General features: G+C 46.4%; 1 protein-coding gene across 1 annotated transcript in view; it reads right to left on the bottom strand.

The window, feature by feature from the left end:
* Window positions 1-21,287, bottom strand: part of cfap161 (cilia and flagella associated protein 161) — a 64,074-nt gene extending 42,787 nt beyond the window's left edge. The window contains exon 1 of the mRNA XM_041175236.1: window positions 21,200-21,287. Coding sequence (XP_041031170.1) covers window positions 21,200-21,268 — 69 coding nt within the window. The 5' untranslated portion in view covers window positions 21,269-21,287. The remainder of the gene's footprint in view (window positions 1-21,199) is intronic.
* Window positions 21,288-21,687: the final 400 nt, after the last annotated feature.

The raw sequence follows: 21,687 nt of genomic DNA, 5'->3' as shown, positions 1-21,687 counted from the left end.
AAATTAAGCACTCAATAATCAGAGCATTGTCACCTTTCACAGAATTGGGTCAAATAGTGAACAAAGACTAACCCAGGTTGGAGCTTTACAAGGTCATCAAGGCAGAATTTTATATCATGCGTATCTTCAAAAAAAAAGAGATTCTAAATATCCTGAAACAGTGTCCTAGATACCGAATAATGCTGTGGTTGGACAACTTGAGTACAGTGTACAGTTCTGGTCATTTCATTGCAGAAAGGATGTAATTGCATCAGAGAGGGTGCAGAGGAGATTTACGAGGATGTTGCCAGGACTGGAAAATTGCAGCTATGAGGAAGGCTTGGAAAGAGGACGGTCAGGGGGTCATTGATATTTCTCTTTGGTTCTGATGAAGAGTGATACAGACTCGAAACGTTAACTCTGTCTTCCTCTCCACAGATGCTGTCAGACCTGCTGAATTTTTCAAGCAATTTTTGTCTTTGTTGGAGAGGGGAGTTGTTTTCCTTGGAATGGAGGAGGCTGAGGGGAGATTTGATTGAGGTGTACAAGGCCTGGATAGAGCTGATGGAAAGGGCCTATTTACCTTAGCAGAGAGGTCAGTGACTAGGGGGCATAGATTTAAAGAGATTGACAGAAGGATTAGAGGGGGTTGAGGAAAAATATTTTCAGCCAGAGAGTTGTAGGGATCTGGAATTCACTGCCTGAGAGGGTAGCAGAGGCAGAAACCCTCAACTCATTTAAATTCAGCTACGTAGCTGAAGTCCTATAACCTCTAGAGCTACGGACTAAGGGCTGTAAAGTGGGATTAGGCTGGTGGCTCATTTTTCAGCCGGCGCAGACATGATGGGCCAAGTGGCCTCCTTCTGTGCTGTAATTTTTTTCTACGCTTTTATGTATTTTCTAAATACCTGAAAGGAAGGAATGTGTAGGGATGTGGGGAGAGGGCAGCAGAGTGGCAGTATGTGAATTGTCCCTTAGGAGAGCCAGCATGGACACGATGGGCTAAATGGCCTTCTTCTGTGCTGTAATGACTCTATGACACATATAAAACGTCTAAAATAGGGAAAGGCATACACAACTTCTGAGATGGAAGCGCATCCATATTGATATAGGCATCAAATGAGGTGTCCAGGGCTTGCGCCAGAAACAGATATTAGGGCCTTTGCATATACCGGCTATAATCAGCAAAACCAGTTTACACACAGTCCTGAGAGGGACCACTGGACTCCAGCTGCAAAAATACTTATCAGAATGCTCCACGTTAAAATCACAGGACACTGATAGTACGTCAATTCACTCACTTCCCATTCATTGCCTCCCCTCTCCTCCAATCGCTAACGACCCCCCGCCTCCACCACAAGCCTGATCACTATCTTGATGCTCCACATCACTCCTGAAGTGGTATTTAATCCAGGTGATAAGGGTTTCACCCATCTGTTAAAGAGCTGGTAAGAGGAAGGTAGGGGCATGGTGGTATTGTCACTGGACTAGTAATCCAGAGACCCAGGGTAATGCTCTGGGGACCGGGTTTGAATCTGTGATGGTGGGATTCAATAAAAATTTGGAATTAAAAGCCTAGCGATGACCAAGAAACCTATCTAGTTCATTAATGCTCTTTAGGGAAAGAAATCTGCCATCCTTATCTGATCTGGCCTACATGTGACTCCAGACCCACAGCGATATGGTCAGCTCTATAAAGTCGAAAAGGAATGGAACTGGATGGATCAACCTAGGCACCGGAAACGACAACAGTAAATTCAGCCCTGTTGAGTCTGCAAAGTTACTAACATCTAGGGGCTAGTGCCAAAATTGGGAGACTGTCTCACAGATCTGCTGATTACCATGAGGTGTCAATAACCAGGAGCATAGATTTAAGGTAAGGAGCAGGAGGTTAAGATGGGATTTGAGGAAAACAGATTTCACCCAGAGGGTGGGTGGAATCTGGAACAAACTGCCTGAGGGGATGGTAGAGGCAGAAACCCTTATAACATTTAAGAAGTATTTAGATGAGTACTTGAAATGCCATAGCATATAGGGCTACAGGCCAAGTGCTGGAAAATGCGCTCGATGGCTGGCACAGACACAATGGGCCGAAGGGCCTGTTTCTGTGCTCTATGGCTCTATAATGCCCCTCCAACCCTCCCCCCTCAGCTATGAATCAGTGCTCCTTCCTGTTGAACACCACTTGGAGGACGCACTGAGGGTGGCAAGGGCACAGAATATAGTCTGGATAGGGACTTCAATGTCCATCACTAAGAGTGGCTCAGTAGCACCACTACTGATCAAGCCGGCCGAGTCCAAAAGGACATAACTGCTAGACTGGGTCTGTAGCAGGTGGTGAAGAAACCATAAGACGTAGGAAAAGAAGTAGGCCATTCGGCCCATCAAATCTGCTCCGCCATTCAATGAGATCCTCAACTCCACTTTCCTGCCTTTTCCCCATAACCCTTGATTCCCTTACTGATTAAAAGTCTGTCTATCTCAGCCTTGAATATACTTAACGACCCAACCTATACAGCCCTCTCCGGTAAAGAGCTCCACAGAGTCACTACCTTCTGAGAGAAGAAATTCCTCCTCATCTCTATCTTAAATGTGTAACCCCTTACTCTGAGATTATGCCCTCTGGTCCTAGGGTCTTCCAGTAGGGGAAACAACCTCTCAGCATTTACCATCAAGCCCCCTAAGAATCTTATGTGTTTCAATAAGGTCGCCACTCATTCTTCTAAACTCCAATGAATATTGGCCCAACTTACTCAAACCGTCCTCATAAGAAAATCCCTTCATACCCGGAATCAACCTAGTGAACCCTCTTTGGACTGCCTCCAATGCCAGTATATTTTTCCTTAGATAAGTGGACCAAAACTGTTCACAGTATTCTAGGCGTGGTCTAATTAGTGCCTTGTATAGTTTTAGCAAGACTTCTCTAATTTTATACTCCATTCCCTTTGAAACAAAGGCCAACAATCCAATGCCTTCCCTATTATCCGTTAAACTTATATGCTAGCTTTTCGTGATTCATGCACAAGGATCCCCAAATCCCTCTGCGCTGCAGCTTTCTGTAGTATTTCTCCATTTAAATAACATTCAGCTCCTCTATTCTTCCTACCAAAGTGCGTAACTTTGCCAAAGTGCATAACTAACAAGAGGGAAAAACATGACCTCATCCTCACCAGCCTGCCTGCCACAGATGCATCTGTCCATGACAGTATCGGTAGGAGTGACCACCTTGTGGAGACAAAGTCCCGATTTCACAGTGAGGATACCCTCCATCGTGTTGTGTGGCACTACCACCGTGCTAAATGGGATAGATTTCAAACAGATCTAGCAACTCAAGACTGGGCAACCATGAGGCAATGTGGGCCAACAGCTGCTGCAGAATTGTACTCAATCACAATCTGCAACCTCATGGCCTGGCATATCCCACACTCTACCATTAGCACCAAGCCAGAGGACCAACCCTGGTTCAATAAAGAGCGCAGGAGGGCATGCTAGGAGCAGCATCAGTCATATCTAAAAATGAGGTGTCAACCTGATAAAGCTACAACACAGGACTACTTGCATGCCAAACAGCATAAACAGCAAGTGATAGACAGAGCTAAGCGATTCCACAACCAACGGATCAGGTCTAAGCTCTGCAGTCCTGCCACACCCAGTCATATATGGCGGATGATTAAACAATTCACTGGAGGAGGAGGCGCCACAAATATCCCCATCCTCAATGATGGAGGAGCCCAGCACATGGGTGCAAAAGATAAGAAGGCTAATGGAACGCTATCCTTTATTACGAGAGGAATTGAACTTAAAAGTAAGGATTTTATGTATAACCGAATTGGTAAGATCACATCTCGAATATTGTGTGCAGTTTTGGTGTCCTTATTTAAGGAAGGATGTAAATGCATTAGAGGCAGGTTTGGAAGCGGTTTACTAAATTGATACTTGGAATGAGTGGGTTGTCTTATGAGGGAAGGTTAGACAGACTGGGCTTGTTTCCACTGGAGTTTAGAAGAGTGAGGGTGACTTGATTGACGTATATAAGATCCTGAACGGTATTGACAAGGTGGACATGGAAAGGATGTTCCCTCTTGTGAGTGAGTCCAGGACCAGTGGGCACTGTTTTAAAGTTAGGGATCGCCCTATTGTGACAGAGATAAGGAGGACTTTTTTCTCTCAGAGGGGTGTGCGACTTTGGAACATTCTGCCTCAGAAGGCAGTGGGGGCGGGGTCATTGATTATTTTTAAGGTGGAGGTAGAACGTTTTTTGTTAGGCAAGGGAATCAAAGGTTATCAGGGGTAGATGGGGATGTGGAATTCAAAACACAACAGATCAGACGATCTTAATGAATGGTGGAGCAAGCTCGAGGAGCCGAACAATCTACTTCTGCTCCTATTTCATATGTTCGTATAAGGCTGAAGCATTCGCAACAATCTCCAGCCAGAAGTGCCGGGTGGATGGTCCATTTCGGCTTCCGCCGGAGGTCCCCAACATCATAGATGCCAGTCTTCAGCCAATTCGATTCACTCCATGTGATATCAAGACTGAAGCAGTCCATGTCCAAATGCAGCAAGACCTGGACAATATCCAGGCTTGGGCTGATAAGTGGCAAGCAACATTAGCACCACACAAATGCCAGGCAATGACTCTCTCCAACAAGGGAGAATTTAACCATCACCCCTAGACATTCAATAGCATTAACATTGCTGAAATCCCACTATTGACATCCTGGATGTTTCCATTGATCAGAAGCTGAACTGGACTAGCCATATAAATACCGTGACTATAAGAGCAGGTCAGAGGCTAGGAATCCTGCAGTGAGTAACTCACCTCCTGACTCCCCAAAGCCAGTCCAGCATCTACTAGGCACAAAATCAGGAGTGTGATAGAATACTCTCCACTTGCCTGGATGAGTGGAGCTCCAACAATACTCAAGAAGCTTGACAACATCCAGGACAAAGCAGCCAGCTTGATTTGCACCCCATTCACAAACATTCACTCCCTCCACCACCGACACACAGTAGCAGCAGTGTGTCCCATCTACAAGGTGCAGTGCAGGAACTCACCAAGCCTCCTTAGACTGCACCTTCCAAACCCATGACCACTTCCATCTAGAAGGACAAGGGCAGCAGACACATGGGACCACCACTACCTGCAATCTCCCCTCCAAGCCACTCACCATGCTGATTTGGAAATATTTCACTGTTCCTTCACTGCCGCTGGTCAAAATCTTGGAACTTCCTTCCTAAAAGCACTGTGGGTGTACCTACGCCACATGGACTGCAGCGGTTTAAGAGGGCAGCTCACCACCACCTTCTCAAGGGCAATTAGGGATGGGCAATAAATGCTGGCTTAGCCAGCGACACCTACATCCCATGAATAAATTTTTAAAAATCAGCCCCGCATCACCTCCTCTCGGGAAAGCCCGCCAAATTAAGTAGCCAGCAGCAGACTTTCTTTGGGATCAAGGATCCTGGGGGCAGAAATCCAATCCCCAAGAGCTGCTGGCCAATCAGAGGCTGGAAGTTTTCCATTGCCAGCAGCATTAGCAGGAGCAGTGGCTGCTGCCAGCAATGCACCCACCAGAGGCCCAGGACCAGCAAGGAACCCAGACCACAAGCGAGTGAGGGCAGAATAGTCATGGGGCAGGGGTTGTGCAGTGGAAGGGTGGGGTCGGCAGCAAGGGCAGGCAGCTGGTTCTCATTGGGCCCTCTTTTCCTGATGCTGGGTCTCTCGATCAGGGACTGAATGCCTTATAAGAACAAAGGACCTCCCCTGGGAGCCCGCAAGCAAACACAACAGGATTTGCTTTTTGGGATTCCTGCATGCTGACTGTCTCGCCCACTGCTGGTTGAATGCCAGTGGTAGCAGGAAGAGACCCTTATCGTTCGTTATTCTTTTCATGCGATGTGGGCATCATTGGCAAGGCCAGCATTTGTTGTCCGTCCCTAATTGCAACTACTGAATGGCTTGCTCAGGCATTTCAGAGGGCAGTTAAGAATCAACCACATTTTGCTGTGGGTCTAGAATCACATGTAGGTCAGACCAGATTAATATAGATTTCCTTCTCTAAAGGGCATCAGTGAATTAGATTTTTACAACATTCGATGATAGTTTCATGGTCTCCATTACTGAGACTAGCTTTCAATTCCAGATTTTTTTAAAATATTAATTAATTGAATTTAAATTCCATCATGGAATCCATGGTGGGATTTGAACCCCAGACCCCAAAACATTAGCCTTGGTTGTTGGATTTCTAGTCCAGTGATATTACCACTACACCACCGTCTCCTAATTGTCCACTTAAGGGCCTAAATTGGTGATAAAGGCCATCCACGAGCCTTCCAGGCCCTGACTTAATCAAGAAGGTAGTGGGATCCCCAACTGGCACTCTCCCGCTCAATTAAATGCCCTACCACTTCTGAACCCACTTCAGGGGAGAACATTAAATTATGCTCCTGTCACTACCCCAAACTCTGCCAAATCACTGCCCCAAACCCACTCCTGATCACTGCCTTGCCCAAAATCCCATGTGATTACCTTGACCACCCTCCCAGTCATTACTTCAACTTGGATTCAGAAACTCACTAACAATTGTAACTAGTTAAATTTACAGGCAATAGGAAACTGGGTAAGGAGGTCTTACGGTGCAGTGGAAGCATCTCTGCCTCTGAGACAGAAGCTCTGGTTAAGTCCCACTCCAGGACTTGATGGTCAAGGAGGTGCATTCACAAGTGGCCAAACAGAGTCACAGAAGTATTACAGTGCAGAAGGAGGCCATTTGGTCCATTGTGTCTGCATTGGCTCTCCGAGAAAGCAACTCACTTAGCGCCATTCTCCCAGCTTCTCCCCATAACCCTGCACATTATTCCTTTTTAGATAACTGTCTAATTCCTTTGTGAATGATTCAATTGAACCTGCCTCCACACACTCTCAGGCAGTGCATTCCAGACCTCAACTACTCGCTGCGAGAAAAAGCTTTTCCTCATGTCACTTTGCTTATTTTACCAATTACTTTAAATCTGTGCCCTCTCCTTCTCGATCCTTTCACAAGTGGGAACAGTTTCTCCCTATCTACTCTGTCCAGATCCCTCATAATTTTGAGTGACTCTATCAAATCTCCTCGCAGCCTTCTTTGCTCCAAGGAAAACAGTCCCAACTAACAAGTTGAGTATCAATCTGTAAATCCTTCCAAAATACACCAATGGCAGGCGATAAGAGTGGGAGAGATTCCCAATCAACCGTGTAATGGAAAGAAAATCGGAGTATTTACCATCACTGCCCATAGTTCCAAGCTACACCATGAATGTTGAAATGCATGTTGCCACAGCAACTTGGATTTCTTAGGAGGTTGTTTGGTTCAGTTGGATGGATGGCTTGCCACTAGATGTGTCCACTAGCAATGGGGTGGAACCAGTTAAAGATAATGCTCCAAGAAATCTGGAATTAATAAGCTGTTTGTGCCAATTTTCCAAGGGATGCCCTTCTTTGGATTATCTGAGTGGCAAGAACTGACACTCCTTGGGATGGCCTTTGTGCACTTATGGAGATACACAAACAGAGCAGATCACTGCAGCGACAGAAAGTTTGAGAACACCTCTGGCCTTAAAAGTTGCGAGGGTATTTAAAAGGATGTGGAGCAGCAGGCAGCAGTGAAGAGGTGGCCCTGAAATTCTTGCAAGGAAGTGCGTGACTGTTTTGGCGATAAAAATATACAAATTTTAGCACTTAGATAAAGTTTACTGTAAAACGTTTCCTATGTATCCAAAATCTTCCAATGTTTTTATTGTTGCATATCTTGATAGCCTTTTTTCTGCTGGGTACTGGGATTGTTCCTGCTCAGCGCCAGATAGCCTCACGAGTCAATGTCCTCAAGAATGGGGTGTTAACTGGAAAATGGGAAGGCACAAATGCTTTGTGCTGGCTATGTGTGCAAAGTTAACTGGTTAAATCCCAACAGTAGCCATACAAGTATTTAATGGTTCCTCAGCCTTGAATTTTCCTAACCAATACGTAATATCTCTAGGCTTGTGTTGGTTGGAGTGTGTTCCACTGAAGTGACAGCACGCTCCATAATGAACAAACAAAAATTCAACCTGTGTAGAGTTCACAATTAATTGTGTTGGAGGTGCTGTGCTGAAACACAGCTGACCAAAACAAATAAGGATGAAAGAATTGTTCTGCTTGAATTTTATACCCCTATAGGCATTCAGGCTTTCTCACCTAAACCAAAAGTGGTAATAGATTCAGGCCACCAAAGGTATCTGATAAGAAGTAAATTTTTTTATTCATTCATGGGATGTAGGCTTCGCTGGCTGGGCCAGCATTTATTGCCCATCCCTAGTTGCCCTTGAGAAGGCGGTGGTGAGTTGCCTTCTTGAACCACTACAGTGCATGTGGTGTAGGTACACCCACAGTGCTGTTGGGGAGGGAGTTCCAGGATTTTGACCCAGCGGCAGTGAAGGAACACCGATATATTTCCAAGTCAGGATGGTGAGTGACTTGGAGAGGAACTTCCAGGTAGCGGTGTTCCCATCTATCTGCTGCCCTTATCCTTCTAGATTGTAGTGCTGATGGGTTTGGAGGGTGCTATCGAAGGAGCCTTGGTGAATTCCTGCAGTGCATATTGTAGGTAGTTCACATTGCTGCTACTGTGCATTGGTGGTGGAGGGAGTGAATGTTTGTGGATGTGGTGCCAATCAAGCGGGCTGTTTTGTCTTGGATGGTGTACAGCTTCTTGAGTGTTGTGGGACCAGCACTTATCCAGGCAAGTGGGGAGTATTCCATCACACTCCTGACTTGTGCCTTGTGGATGGTGGACAGGCTTTGGGGAGTCAGGAGGTGGGTTACTCGTCGCATGATTCCTAGCCTCTGACCTGTTCTTGTAGCCACAGTATTTATATGGGTAGTCCAAGTCAGGTTCAGGTCAATGGTAACCCACAGTATGTTGATAGTGGGGTATTCAGTGATGGTAATGCCATTGAACATCAAGGGGCGATGGTTGGATTGTCTCATGTTGGAGATGGTCATTGCCTGACACTTGTGTGACACAAATGTTACTTGCCACTTGTCAGACCAAGCCTGGATATTGTCCAGGTCTTGCTGCATTTGAACATGGATCACTTCAGTATCTGAGGAGTCGTGAATGGTGCTAAACATTGTGCAACCATTAGCGAACTTCTCCACTTCTGATCTCATGATGGAAGGAAGATCATTGATGAAGCAACTGAAGATGTATGGGCCGAAGACACTACCCTGAGGAACTCCTACAGTGATGTCCTGGAGCTGAGATGACTAACCTCCAACAACCACAACCATCTTCCTTCGTGCTCGGTATTACTCCAACGAGCGGAGAGTTTTCCCCCTGATTCCCACTGACTACAGTTTTGCTGGGGTTCCTTGATGCCACACTTGGTCAAATGCGTTCTTGATGTCAAGGGCAATCACTCTCAACTCACTTCGGGAGCTCAGCACCTTTGTCCATGTTTGAACCTAGATTGTAATGAGGTCAGGAGCTGAGTGGCCCTAGCGGAACCCAAACTGGGCGTCAGTAAGCAGGTTATTTCTAAGCAAGTGCCACTTGATAGCATTGTTGATGACCCCTTCCATTACTTTACTGATGATGGAGAGTAGACTGATGGAGCAGTAATTGGCCAGGTTGGATTGTCCTGCTTTTTGTGTACAGGACATACCTGGGCAATTTTCCACATAGCCGTGTAGATGCCAGTGTTGTAGAATTACTGGAACGGCTTGGCTCGGGGTGTGGCAAGTTCTGGAGTACAAGTTTTCAGTACTATTGCTGGAATATTGTCAGGACCTATTGCTTTTACAGCATCCAGTGCCTTCAGCTGTTTCTTGATATCACATGGAGTGAATCAAATTGGCTGAAGACTGGCATATATGATGCTGGAGACCTCCGGAGAAGGCCGAGATGGATCATCCACTCGGCACTTTTGGCTGAAGATTGTAGCAAATGTCTTTTGCACTGATGTGCTGCGCTCCTGCATCATTGAGGAGCCTCCTTCTCCAGTGAGTTGTTTAAATGTCCACCACCCATTCAAGACTGAATGTGGCAGGACTGCAGAGCTTAGATCTGATCTGTTCATTGTGGGATCACTTAGCCCTGTCTATCACTTGCTGTTTGGCATGCAAGTTTTTCTGTGTTATAGCTTCACGAGGTTGACAGGTCATTTTTAGGTATGCCATTTTAGGTGCTGCTCCTGGCATGCCCTCCTGCACTCTTCATTGAGAGGATGAGGTCAAGTATGTTTTTCCATCTTGTTGATTCCCTCACCACCTGCCTAGCAGTCGGTCAGCTCAGTAAATAGTGGTGCTACCGAGCCACTGTTGGTGAAGTCCCCCACCCAGAGTATATTCTGCACCCTTACTGTTCAACCTAGAGGAGCACTGATTCATCAGCTGAGGGAAGGCAGTACGTGGTAATCAGCAGGAGGTTTCCTTGACTATGTTTTCCCTGATGCCATGGGGTCTGGAGTCAATATTGAGGACCCAGGGCAACTCCCTTCCACCTCTGCTGGGCCTGTCCTGTTGGTGGGAGAGGACATATCCAGGGATGGTGATGACTGGGATATTATCTGTCAGGTATTCCATGAGGACAGCTCTCCCAATTTTGGCACTAGCCCCCCCAGATGTTAGTAAGGAGGACTTTGCAGGGCTGGGATTGCCATTGTCGTTTCCGGTGCCTAGGTGGATTTTATTCCTTTTTTGTGGTGGCTTACTAAGCCATTTTAGAGCCACTCAGGGGGCATTGGTCTGGGACATTATCTGTCAGGTGTTCCATGAGGACAGCCAGATTTCATTAGTAAACCAGATGGGTTTTACAACAATCGACAATGGTTCCATGGTCATCATTAGCCCGTGGCGGGATTCAAACCCAGGTCCCAGAGAATTACCCTGGGATCTTTGGATTACTAGTCCAGTGACAATACCACTACACCATCACCTCCAGACAGGTTAACATGTTGTTGTGCATTATCTATTCATTTTCAATGGAATTATGCCTCTGTTAGAACAGAGAAGAGAAGAATTTGTATGATCATAGTAATTTATGGGCTGTGGTTTCTATAATAATGTTCAGCTGGAAATGGCACTAAATTACCTCTCCCAGTGCAGTTATCAGTAATCATTGTTTATATTCAATCTTCAGACAATCAAATGATGTTAAAATTAATCAAGTATGCGTGGCATACACATCAGTTGTGTATCAAAAGCAGATGGGAATGTTTTACCGAGTATGTGCAGGCAATGAGAATCTCAGCTGTACCAGCACACATTGGAATATCTGAGCAGCAGCTCTGAATGTTTCTGCTGTTGGTGAATGGCTAGGTCCCTAACTGCTAGTAAGTGCAGTCTTTTGGATGAGATGTTAAACTGAAGCCCTGTCCACCTTCTCAGGTGGATATAAAAGAACCCTAGACACTATTTGAAGTGCACAGTGTAGCTATCCTTGATGTCCTGGCCAAATTTATCCCTCAGTCAGTTACAAACATACATAGATTATCAAGTTATCTCAATGCTGTTTGAGGGACTTTGTTGTGAACAATTTGGCTGCAACATTTCCTACAGTGACTACACGTCAAAAGTACATCATTGACTGTGAAGTGCTTTGGGATGCCCAGTAGTCAAGAAATGAAACACATTCTTATGTCTTTAAGTGCTCAGAAAATGGGCAGAACTTAATGCCCTCCCCTGAGGGTTTGGAGGTGGGGGAGGGCATTTAGTCAAGCTAGAGGGTATGGGATTTGGACCCCACCACCTTCCCGTCTCTGCATCAATTAAGTCCAAGGTGGGAAGGCTCGTGGATGGTCTTCCCATCCGGACATCCTCTGAGGCTCTTAAGTTGGAAATTATTGCACATTTAAGGGCCTCATTCAGCTGCCACTGGTTTTCAAACAGCAGCGGGCGAGGCAGTCACCATGTAAGTAGCCCAAATAGCAAACACTTGTCAGATTTGCTTGAGGACTCCTGTAGGGAGGGAGGGGCAGGCGGTCTCTTGTTATCAAGCACTCAGTACCTTATCAAGAAATCTGGCATCGGAAAGGTGGGCCCACTGAGAGCCACCCCTTACCCTTTCTTCCAACGTCCCATCCTAGCCACGAACCCCCTCCCCACGACCCCATCCCACACTCACTCCTCTTTCGCCTGGAGTCCCTCGCTGGTCCTGGGTCTCTCGTGGGCGCAATGCCAGCAGTTATGACCCACTGCTCCCGGTAGAGCTGCCTGCAATGGAGAGCCGCTGACAACTCATGAATGGCAGGGTTTTCACCCCCAGCGTGCTTGGTCCTGAGGAAGACCCACCACTGGTCATTTAATACTTGATTGGCACTTAATACAGCGGGTCTTTCCCAAAGGAGACATTTCCCATCTCCCATCTCCAGCTGGTGGGAGAGACCCTGGTTACCTGGTGCAAGTTTAATCCAAAGTCTCCCTCCAAATCATTTTTCATTATGCCATAATATTATGCAATAACAGCCACTAGATGGAGTCTGTGTTCAAGTACATAGTTAAATTCTGGTTAACAGTGCCACATATGAAAAGGTTTTAAATAACTTCAAGACTGCACAAACATTAGAAATTTAAAGCTTCTGTGACAAGAGAAAATGGAATGGATAACATTTGTACAGTTGAGAACATATGCTGGTTAAAAGTAGACATCAAGGTGAGAGTAATGCTTGACTCAGTAGTTGCATTCCCACTGAAAAGATATTGATTCAAAGCCACATTTGATTGCCCTGGCAAGCGGAAACCAGAGTCCCCACTCCCCCCATGACACCTAGCTGGATCTTCTGGTAGCAAGTTATGAGTTAAGCAAACAACCTGTCCACATTAATAAAGGTCATTGTAACACAAAAGCCTAGTCTGTTGGATGTGGAGAAAATGGGTTGGCTAATGTGCCATTTGCATGGAAAAGAAAGAAGCCCTGACAGAGAACTTCCAATGTTGCACAGACTCACTAACTGAGTGAAGGCTCTGGTTCCAGGAGGCATTTGCATAAACACCGGGCACTCCACATGATGTCACAATCCTAATGAAACTAGCGTACATTCAATAAAGTGTAGCAGGAAAGCAATAACCTGCTCACTGATGCCCAGTTTGGGTTCCACCAGGGCTACTCAGCTCCTGACCTCATTACAGCCTTGGTTCAAAAATGGACAAAAGAGCTGAACTCCCGAGGTGAGGTGAGAGTGACTGCCCTTTACATCAAAGCAGCAATTGACAAGAGTGTGGTATCAAGGAGCCCTAGCAAAACTGGAGTCAATGGAAATCGGGGGGAAAACTCTCTGCTTGTTGGAGTAATACCTAGCACAATGGAAGATGGTTGTGGTTGTTGGAGGTCAGTCATCTCAGCTCCAGGACATCACTGCAGGAGTTCCACAGGGTAATGTCCTCGGCCCAATCATCTTTAGTTGCTTCAACAATGACCTTCCTTCCATCATAAGGTCAGAAGCGGAGACGTTTACTAATGATTGTACAATGTTCAACACCATTCACGACTCCTCAGATACTGAAGCAGTCCATGTCCAAATGCAGCAAGACCTGGACAATATCCAGGCTTGGGCTGACAAGTGGCAAGTAACATTCGCACCACACAAGTGTCAGGCAATGACCATCTCCAACAAGAGATAATCCAACCATTGCCCCTTGATGTTCAATGACATTACCATCGTTGAATCCCCCACTATCAACATCCTGGGGGGTTACCATTGACCAGAAACTGAACTGGGCCAGTCATATAAATACTGTGGCTACAAGAGCAGGTCAGAGGCTAGGAAATCATGCAATGAGTAGCCCACCTCCTGACTCCCCAAAGCCTGTCCACCATCTACATGGCACAAGTCAGGAGTGTGATGGAATACTCCCCACTTGCCTGGATGAGTGCTGCTCCCACAACACTCAAGAAGCTGGATACTGTCCAGGACAAAGCAACCACTTGATTGGCACCACATCCACAAACATTCACCCCCTCCACCACCAACACACAGTGGCAGCAGTGTGTACCATCTACAAGACGCACTGCAGGAATTCACCAAGGCTCCTTCAAGAGCACCTTCTGAACCCATGGCCACTACCATCTAGAAGGATAAGGGCAGCAGATAGATGAGAATACCACCACCTGGAAGTTCCCCTCCAAGTCACTCACCATCCTGACCTGGAAATATATCGGTGTTCCTCCACTGTCGCTGGGTCAAAATCTTATACTCCCTTCCTAACAGCACTGTTGGTGTACCTACACCACATGGACCACAGCGGTTCAAGAAAGCAGCTCACTACCATCTTCTCAACGGCAACTAGGAATGGGCAATAAATGTTGGCCCAGCCAGTGAAGCCCACATCCCACGAATGAATTTTTAAACATCCCAAATTGTACTCATACAAGGAAGTGCACTCACACATTGATGATGTAAAATTATCAAAATTCAAAACATACAAAGTACATCTTGGCCAGATGAATACAGTCAGGGAAGCTTTACATTTCACTAAGTGCTCACTTGTTTCTATCATCAAATATGCCATTAGGCAAACTTGATGGTTTGAACATTTAGTAATAGGTGTGTTCCTTAAATAACTTGTGGTTGGTGCATGAACAACTGTTTGCTGTTTAAACTCTTTAACACATTCCAAAAAACTGAAGTGACGAATTGAATATGCATTAGTGGATTTGACTGAATTGCACAAATTGAGGTTGAAGGAAATTGGATCAAATTGAAGGAAATTGGATTGAACATTTTCTCCTATGTGCGTTTTGTTAAAACACAATTGAATCAAGAAACACATAGTGGAGTTTGAAATGGACAGTGATCACAGTGACATGATGATGATGTTGAAGACACTTCTTCAAAATACCAAAATGAATGCTTAATTCTGTTCTTATAGGAGTGGTACCCCCCAAGCTATATATATCCAACTGTCACTCGCTAATCGAAAGAGATGGCTACAGTTCTTTGTGCACTATGGCTTTTACTTACTTATTGTTGATAAGTACAGGGACCAGCTATATTAGTAAATTAAATCACTCATTAACTGAAATTCAAAGCATTATCAGCTTTAGATAATTGCAAAACCACTTCCATTGGTTTCGGCAGTGCAACATGGTTGCTGGTGAATTAATTTCTCCTGTATAACTCTCCACTATCCACTCCACCCTCACCTCAAATGACAAGTGTGAGGAGCTCATGGACTTCTTTACTTCTTTGTCACCAAGGTTGAGAAGAGCTTAGAAGAGTACGAGGCGACTTTATTGAAACCTTTAAGATCCTGTGGGGTCTTGACAGGGTGAAGGGAAGAGGGTGTTCTCTCTTGTGGGAAAATCTAGAACTAGGGGTCACTGTTTAAAATAAGGATCGCTCATTTAAGACAGGGATGAGGAGAATTTTTTTCTGAGGATTGAGAGTATTTGGAACTCTCTTCCTCAAAAGGCAGAGTCTTTGAATATTTTTAAGGTAGAGCTAGACTGATTCTTGATTAGCAAGTAGGTAAAATGTTATTGGGGGCATGTGGGATTGTGGAGTTGAGGTTACAATCAGGTCAGCCATGATCTAATTGAATGGCGGAGCAGGCTCGAGGGGCTAAGTGGCCTACTCCTGCTCCTAATTCGTATGTTCATATCCATTCAGCTGCCTCTGCTGCATCTCTCTCTTCCTCTTCTCCATCATGGTAAACTTCTCCCAAGTTTCCTCCATCCTCTAGTCCTGAACCCACACCTTTCTCTAATTTCATCCTAGCTCCTACCTCCTCATCTTCAACTTCGCTTTCATTTCTAAGATCCTTGAACATGTTATTGCCTCCTGAATTTGTGGCCATCTTTCCCACAACACCATGACTGAATCGCCCCAATCAGGTCTGCATCATTGCCACAGCACTGAAGCAACCCTAATGAAAGTCACAATTGATATCCTATATGACTGTGATTGTGGTACATTATCCTTCTTGATCCTTCTCATTCTGTGTGCACCAACCTTCTCCAATTCCTCATCTCCATTATCTTCAACTGGTGAGGCAACTGCTTCCATTCTTAAAACTCCAGTCACATTCAAAGGATCTCCTACTTCTCTTCCCACTCCCACACCTCCAGAGTGCCCAAGGATTCTGATGAAGGATCATACGGACTCAAAACGTCAACTGTATCCCTCTCTGCAGATGCTGTCAGACCTGCTGAATTTTTCCAGGTATTTTTGTTTTTGCCCAAGGATCTATCCTTGGCTCCCTCCTATTTATCATCTGCATGCTTCCCCACAACCACATCATCTGAGGGCATGATATATGCTGATTACATTGAGCTCTACATTACCTCCCTCAACTGCCTCCATTTTATCAGCCTGCTTGTGCCCAATATCCAGTTTTGGATCAGACACAATTTCAGCATCAATTCCAACCCCTTCCTGGCTGGCCACTGGCCATATTACCCATTGGCTTTCAACTGTCTAGGTCCTTAAACTCCAAAATTCCCTCCTTGACAACCCTTTAGTGAACCAGATGGATTTTCACAACATCAGACTTTTAATTCCAGATTTGTATTGCATTCAAATTTCACCATCTACTGTGGTGGGATTTGAACCCAGGTCTCTGGAATACTAGTCAGTGACAATACCACAATACCACCGGTTCCCCTGAATAATATTCATTATATTACCAGTTGAATCAAGAACATTGGGGCCAACACTAAAACTACTGCACAAGGATGATTTAAGATGCTCAACAACTCTATGGTTTTGATCAAAACTTTTCAGGCTGCAAATCTTCCCATTAGATGTGGTAGGAAATGGTCAGCAAAAAACTGAGGCACACAGGCAGGAAAAATTAGCCTCCAATTGCTGCCAGCACTGCCAGTTATATTTGCCTCAGGAGCACTTTGCTTTGCAGAGACTCCTAGTGAAGTGAAATACATTATCTGCATAGGAATTAGGTCCCCTGACTATATTATAGCCATTTTATATTGGTGGATATTGACAATGCAACCAGCCTGTATCAGCGAAGATGCCAATTGACACAATGTGGTTTAGTTTTGGGGTTTAATGGTTAAGCTCAGAAACCACTTCTGGCAATGCTGTTGTGACTGCATGCATCTTATTAACCACGATTTGGAACGCAGTTTCCACTTGAGTATGCATCTTTTTTACGGTGTAATTCAGCTTCAAACAGCATAGCCAATGCAAAAGATTACATAATTTTAAGTGCAAGTAGGTTGAGCATAATTCAAGTTTCCACCTACTTTTGCATTGATTTTTTAAAAAATCACACTAGAAGCAGGCCCCAAAACTGGCCATGCCCTCTGGATAAATTAATCAATATCAGGAGTTTCCGCAAATGGTGTCTAATTGCAGCCCTTTGAGAAGGCTCTAAATATTCAGCTGGTTCTTCCGGGTAAGAGGACACTAATTAATAGGAACATTTTGAAAGGTTTTGAAAGAAACTGACTACTGTACCCCAATATACATAACCTGTTTATAGTTATATGTTTAAAACAATTTTCAGTCATTTAAATTTGTGTTACTCACAGGTGATGGATTGACACTGATTTAAAATTCTTATTTTGTGTGATAACCCCATTTTCAGCTGTATTAATCAAACCTTAGTCCCAAGTTACCACTCTTAAAATATGTCAAAGAATATTTTTAAACTATGCCCTTTGACTCCTTTATCAATCAAGACTCCATTTAACTCAGCCTTAAAGATATTCAATGACCCTGCCTTCACCATTCACTGAGGAAGAGAGTTCCACAGGCTCATGACCCTCTGGGAGAAAAAAATTCTCCTCATCTCCTTCATAAATGGGAAACCCTTATTTTTAATGTGTCCCCTCGTTCTAGTCTCTCCCACAAGGGGAGACATCCTTTCAGCATCCACCCTGTCAAGTCCTCTCAGGTTCTTATATGTTTCAATAAGATCACCTCTCATTCTTCTAAACTCAAATGGATACTTGTCTGACCTTTCCTCATAGGATAACACCCTCATTCCAGTAATCCACTGAATGAGCCTTCTCTGAATTGCTTCAAAAGCACATATATTTCTTCTTAGGTAAGGAGACCAAAACTGTACCCTAGGTGTGGTCTCACCAATGCCCGGTACAATTCTAACACGCACCTCCATCCTCCCTGCAATAAAGGCCAACATTTCATTTGCCTTCCTAATTACTTGCTGTACCTGCATGCTGACTTTTTGTGATTCATGTGCAAGGACACCCAGATCCCTTTGTACCCCAGCATTCTGCAGTCTCCCTCCATTTAAATAATATTATCTCTTTCTATCCTTCCTGACAAAGTGGATAGACTCACATTTTCCAACATCATACTCTATGTCAAACTTTTGTCCACTTACTTATCTATATCCCTTTGCAGACTCTTTGCATCCACCTCATAATTTGTTTTCCTTCCTACCTTACTATAACCAGCAAATGTGGTTGCAATACAGTCTGTCCCTTCATCCAAATCATTGATAGAGATCGTAAATAGCTGAGGCTTCAGCACTGATCCCTGTGGCTCTCCACTAGTTACAGTTTGCCAACCTAAAAATGACCTGGCCCGACTTTCTGTTTACTGTTAGTTAGCCAACCCTGTATCAATGCTAAAATATCACCTCCTACAGCATGAGGTCTTATCTTGGTAGTAACCGTTTATGTGGCAACTTATTGAATGCCTTCTGGAAATCCAAATATACTACATCTACTGGCTCCCCTTTATCCACATATTTTAAGAGTGGTAACTTGGAACTGAGGTTTGATTAATACAGCTGAAAATAGGGTTATCACACAAAATAAGAATTTCAAATCACAGTGTCAATCCATCACCTGTGAGTAACACAAGTTTAAATGACTGAAAATTGTTGTTACGTCCTCAAAGAACTCTTGTAAATTTGTCAAGCCTGATTTCCATTTCATAAAAATCATGCTGACTCCGGCTGATTGTATTATGATTTTCTAAATATCCTGCTGCTACTTCCTTAAAACTGGACTCCAACATTTTTTTTTAATGACAGATGTTAGGCTAACTGGCCTGTAGCTTCCTGCTTTCTGTCTCCCTCCTTTCTTGAATAGCGTAATTACGTTTGTGGTTTTCCAATCCGCTGGATCCTTTCCAGAATCTAAGGAATTTTGGAATATTACAACTAATGCATCTACTATCTCTGCACCCATTTCTTTTAAGACTCTAGGGTGCAGAACATCCAGTCCATGGGGACTTGTCAGCCTTCAGAGCCATTAGCTTTCCCAGTACTTCTCTAGTGATCATGATTGTTTTAATTTCCTCCTTCGTTTTTGTCCCCTGCTCTTCTACTATTCGTGGAATGCTTTTTAATGTCTTCTACTGTGAAGACAGATACAAAATCCTTGTTCAAAGTCTTTCCTGTTTCCTATCATTAATTCCCCAGTCTCATCCTTTAATTAGAATTAGGGGTTACAGTATTGATAGTATGGGGATAGGGGGTTAGTGTGGGGTTTAGGGTTGGGGAAAAGGGTGGAAATAAGGTTAAGGAATGAGATTAGGTTTATTATTGGGGATAAAATTAGGATATAGGGTTAGGGAATAAGTTTAAAACATAGGAATAGGGGATTAGCAAGATTGTATAACTAGGGAGTTTGAGTTGGGAATAGGGTCAAGTTTTGAGCGATAGAATTAGGAGGTAGAATCAAGTAAGTACAATAGGATTAAGGGGAAAGTTCATGAGTAGGTCAGGGTAAGGGGATTGGGTTAGAGGAACAGTGCCAGGATTTGGGGATAGGTCAGGAGGCACAGGATTGGAGAAAAGGGTTAGAGGGAGGTTTTGGTTTGGGTGAAAAGGTAGGTTTAGGGTTGGAGATGGGATTGGGGAATAAGGTTAGGTGGACAGGATCAGTGAGATTGGAGTTAGAGTCAGGATGGGGGAATAAGGTTGGGGGATAGTGCTAGTGCATAGAGTTAGGGGGGTTTGTAAGAGCAGATATAGGGCGGGATTTTTCCATTACTGTCCGCGGCTGGGATTTTCCGGTTGCGCTAAAAGTCAATGGACTCTTGGCTGCCTCTCTCAATTTTTCATTCCTGCCTGTGACGGTTCCTGCCGTGGGAGGGAAAGGAAAATCCCAACCATAGCTAGGGAGTTAAAATTGAGGGTAGAGTTAGGAGATTGGATAAGGGGAAAAGAGTTATGCTAAAGTCAGGGTCAAGGGAATGGGATCAGGATTAAGAACATGAGGATTGGGATTGCAAATAGGGTTTGGGGGTCGGGATGAGGGGGTGGAGGGGGTCGGGGTCTGGGGGGTCAAGGTCTGGGGGGTGGGGGTCTGGGGGGTGGGGGTCAGGGTCTGGGGGGTGGGGGGGTCGGGGTCTGGGGGTCGGGATGAGGGGGGTGGGGGGGGTCGGGGTCTGGGGGGGTGGGGGTCGGGATGAGGGGGGTGGGGGGGGCGGGGTCTGGGGGGGTGGGGGTCGGGATGAGGGGGGTGAGGTGTGGGGGTCTGGGGGGTGGGGGTCAGGATCTGGGGGGGTGGGGGTCGGGATGAAGGGGGTGGGGTGTGGGGGTCTGGGGGGTGGGGGTCAGGGTCTGGGGGGGTGGGGGTCGGGATGAGGGGGGTGGGGGGGGGTCAGGGTCTGGGGGGGTGGGGGTCGGGATGAGGGGGGTGGGGGGGGTCAGGGTCTGGGGGGGGTGGGGGGTCGGGATGAGGGGGGTGGGGGGGTCAGGGTCTGGGGGGGGTGGGTGTCGGGATGAGGGGGGTGGGGGGGGTCAGGGTCTGGGGGGGTGGGTGTCGGGATGAGGGGGGTGGGGGGGTCAGGGTCTGGGGGGGTGGGGGTCGGGATGAGGGGGGTGGGGTGTGGGGGTCTGGGGGGTGGGGGTCAGGGTCTGGGGGGGGTGGGGGTCGGGATGAGGGGGGTGGGGGGGTCAGGGTCTGGGGGGGTGGGGGTCGGGATGAGGGGGGTGGGGGGGTCAGGGTCTGGGGGGGGTGGGGGTCGGGATGAGGGGGGTGGGGGGGTCAGGGTCTGGGGGGGGTGGGGGTCGGGATGAGGGGGGTGGGGGGGTCAGGGTCTGGGGGGGTGGGGGTCGGGATGAGGGGGGTGGGGGGGTCAGGGTCTGGGGGGGGTGGGGGTCGGGATGAGGGGGGTGGGGGGGTCAGGGTCTGGGGGGGGTGGGGGTCGGGATGAGGGGGGTGGGGGGGTCAGGGTCTGGGGGGGTGGGGGTCGGGATGAGGGGGGTGGGGGTCTGATGGATTCGGGTTCGGATTCCCCAGGGTCTCAGTTTCCTCACCTGGTCCAAGGTGAGATCTTCAAACCAGTTATGGAGCAGCACCGAGGGGTTGTAAGTTCTCTGGCCCATCCTCAGCCTCTCTCTCTCCGGCCGCCTTCACTTCACAAAATGCCGAGACCGCAGCGTCTGAACAACAGACCCGTTCTCATGGCAACCGGCGGCCTTTGACCCCGCGAACGGAAAACATCCGCCTCGGCGGTTCCCATGGCAACAGGAGGAGGAAAGAAGAAATGGGGAGGTGGGGAGGAATAAAGATAGTGGAGGGGAAGATGGGGGGGGAGGGGGAGGGGTGAGGAAGGAAGATGGGGAGGGGGAGAGGAAGATGGGGGAGGGGAAGATGGGGCAGGGGTGAGGAAGATGGGGGAGGGGGAGAGGAAGATGGGGAGGTGGGAGAGGAAGATGGGGGGAGGGGGAGAGGAATTTGGGGGGAGGAAGATGGGGGGAGGGGCTGAGGAAGATGTGGGGAGGGGGGAGGAAAGAAGGGCAGG

Source organism: Carcharodon carcharias, chromosome 26, assembly GCF_017639515.1.
Source record: "Carcharodon carcharias isolate sCarCar2 chromosome 26, sCarCar2.pri, whole genome shotgun sequence".
Lineage (NCBI taxonomy): Eukaryota > Metazoa > Chordata > Chondrichthyes > Lamniformes > Lamnidae > Carcharodon > Carcharodon carcharias.
The sequence above is the reverse complement of the archived record's forward strand: the minus strand, read 5'-3'. Positions and strand labels throughout refer to the sequence as shown.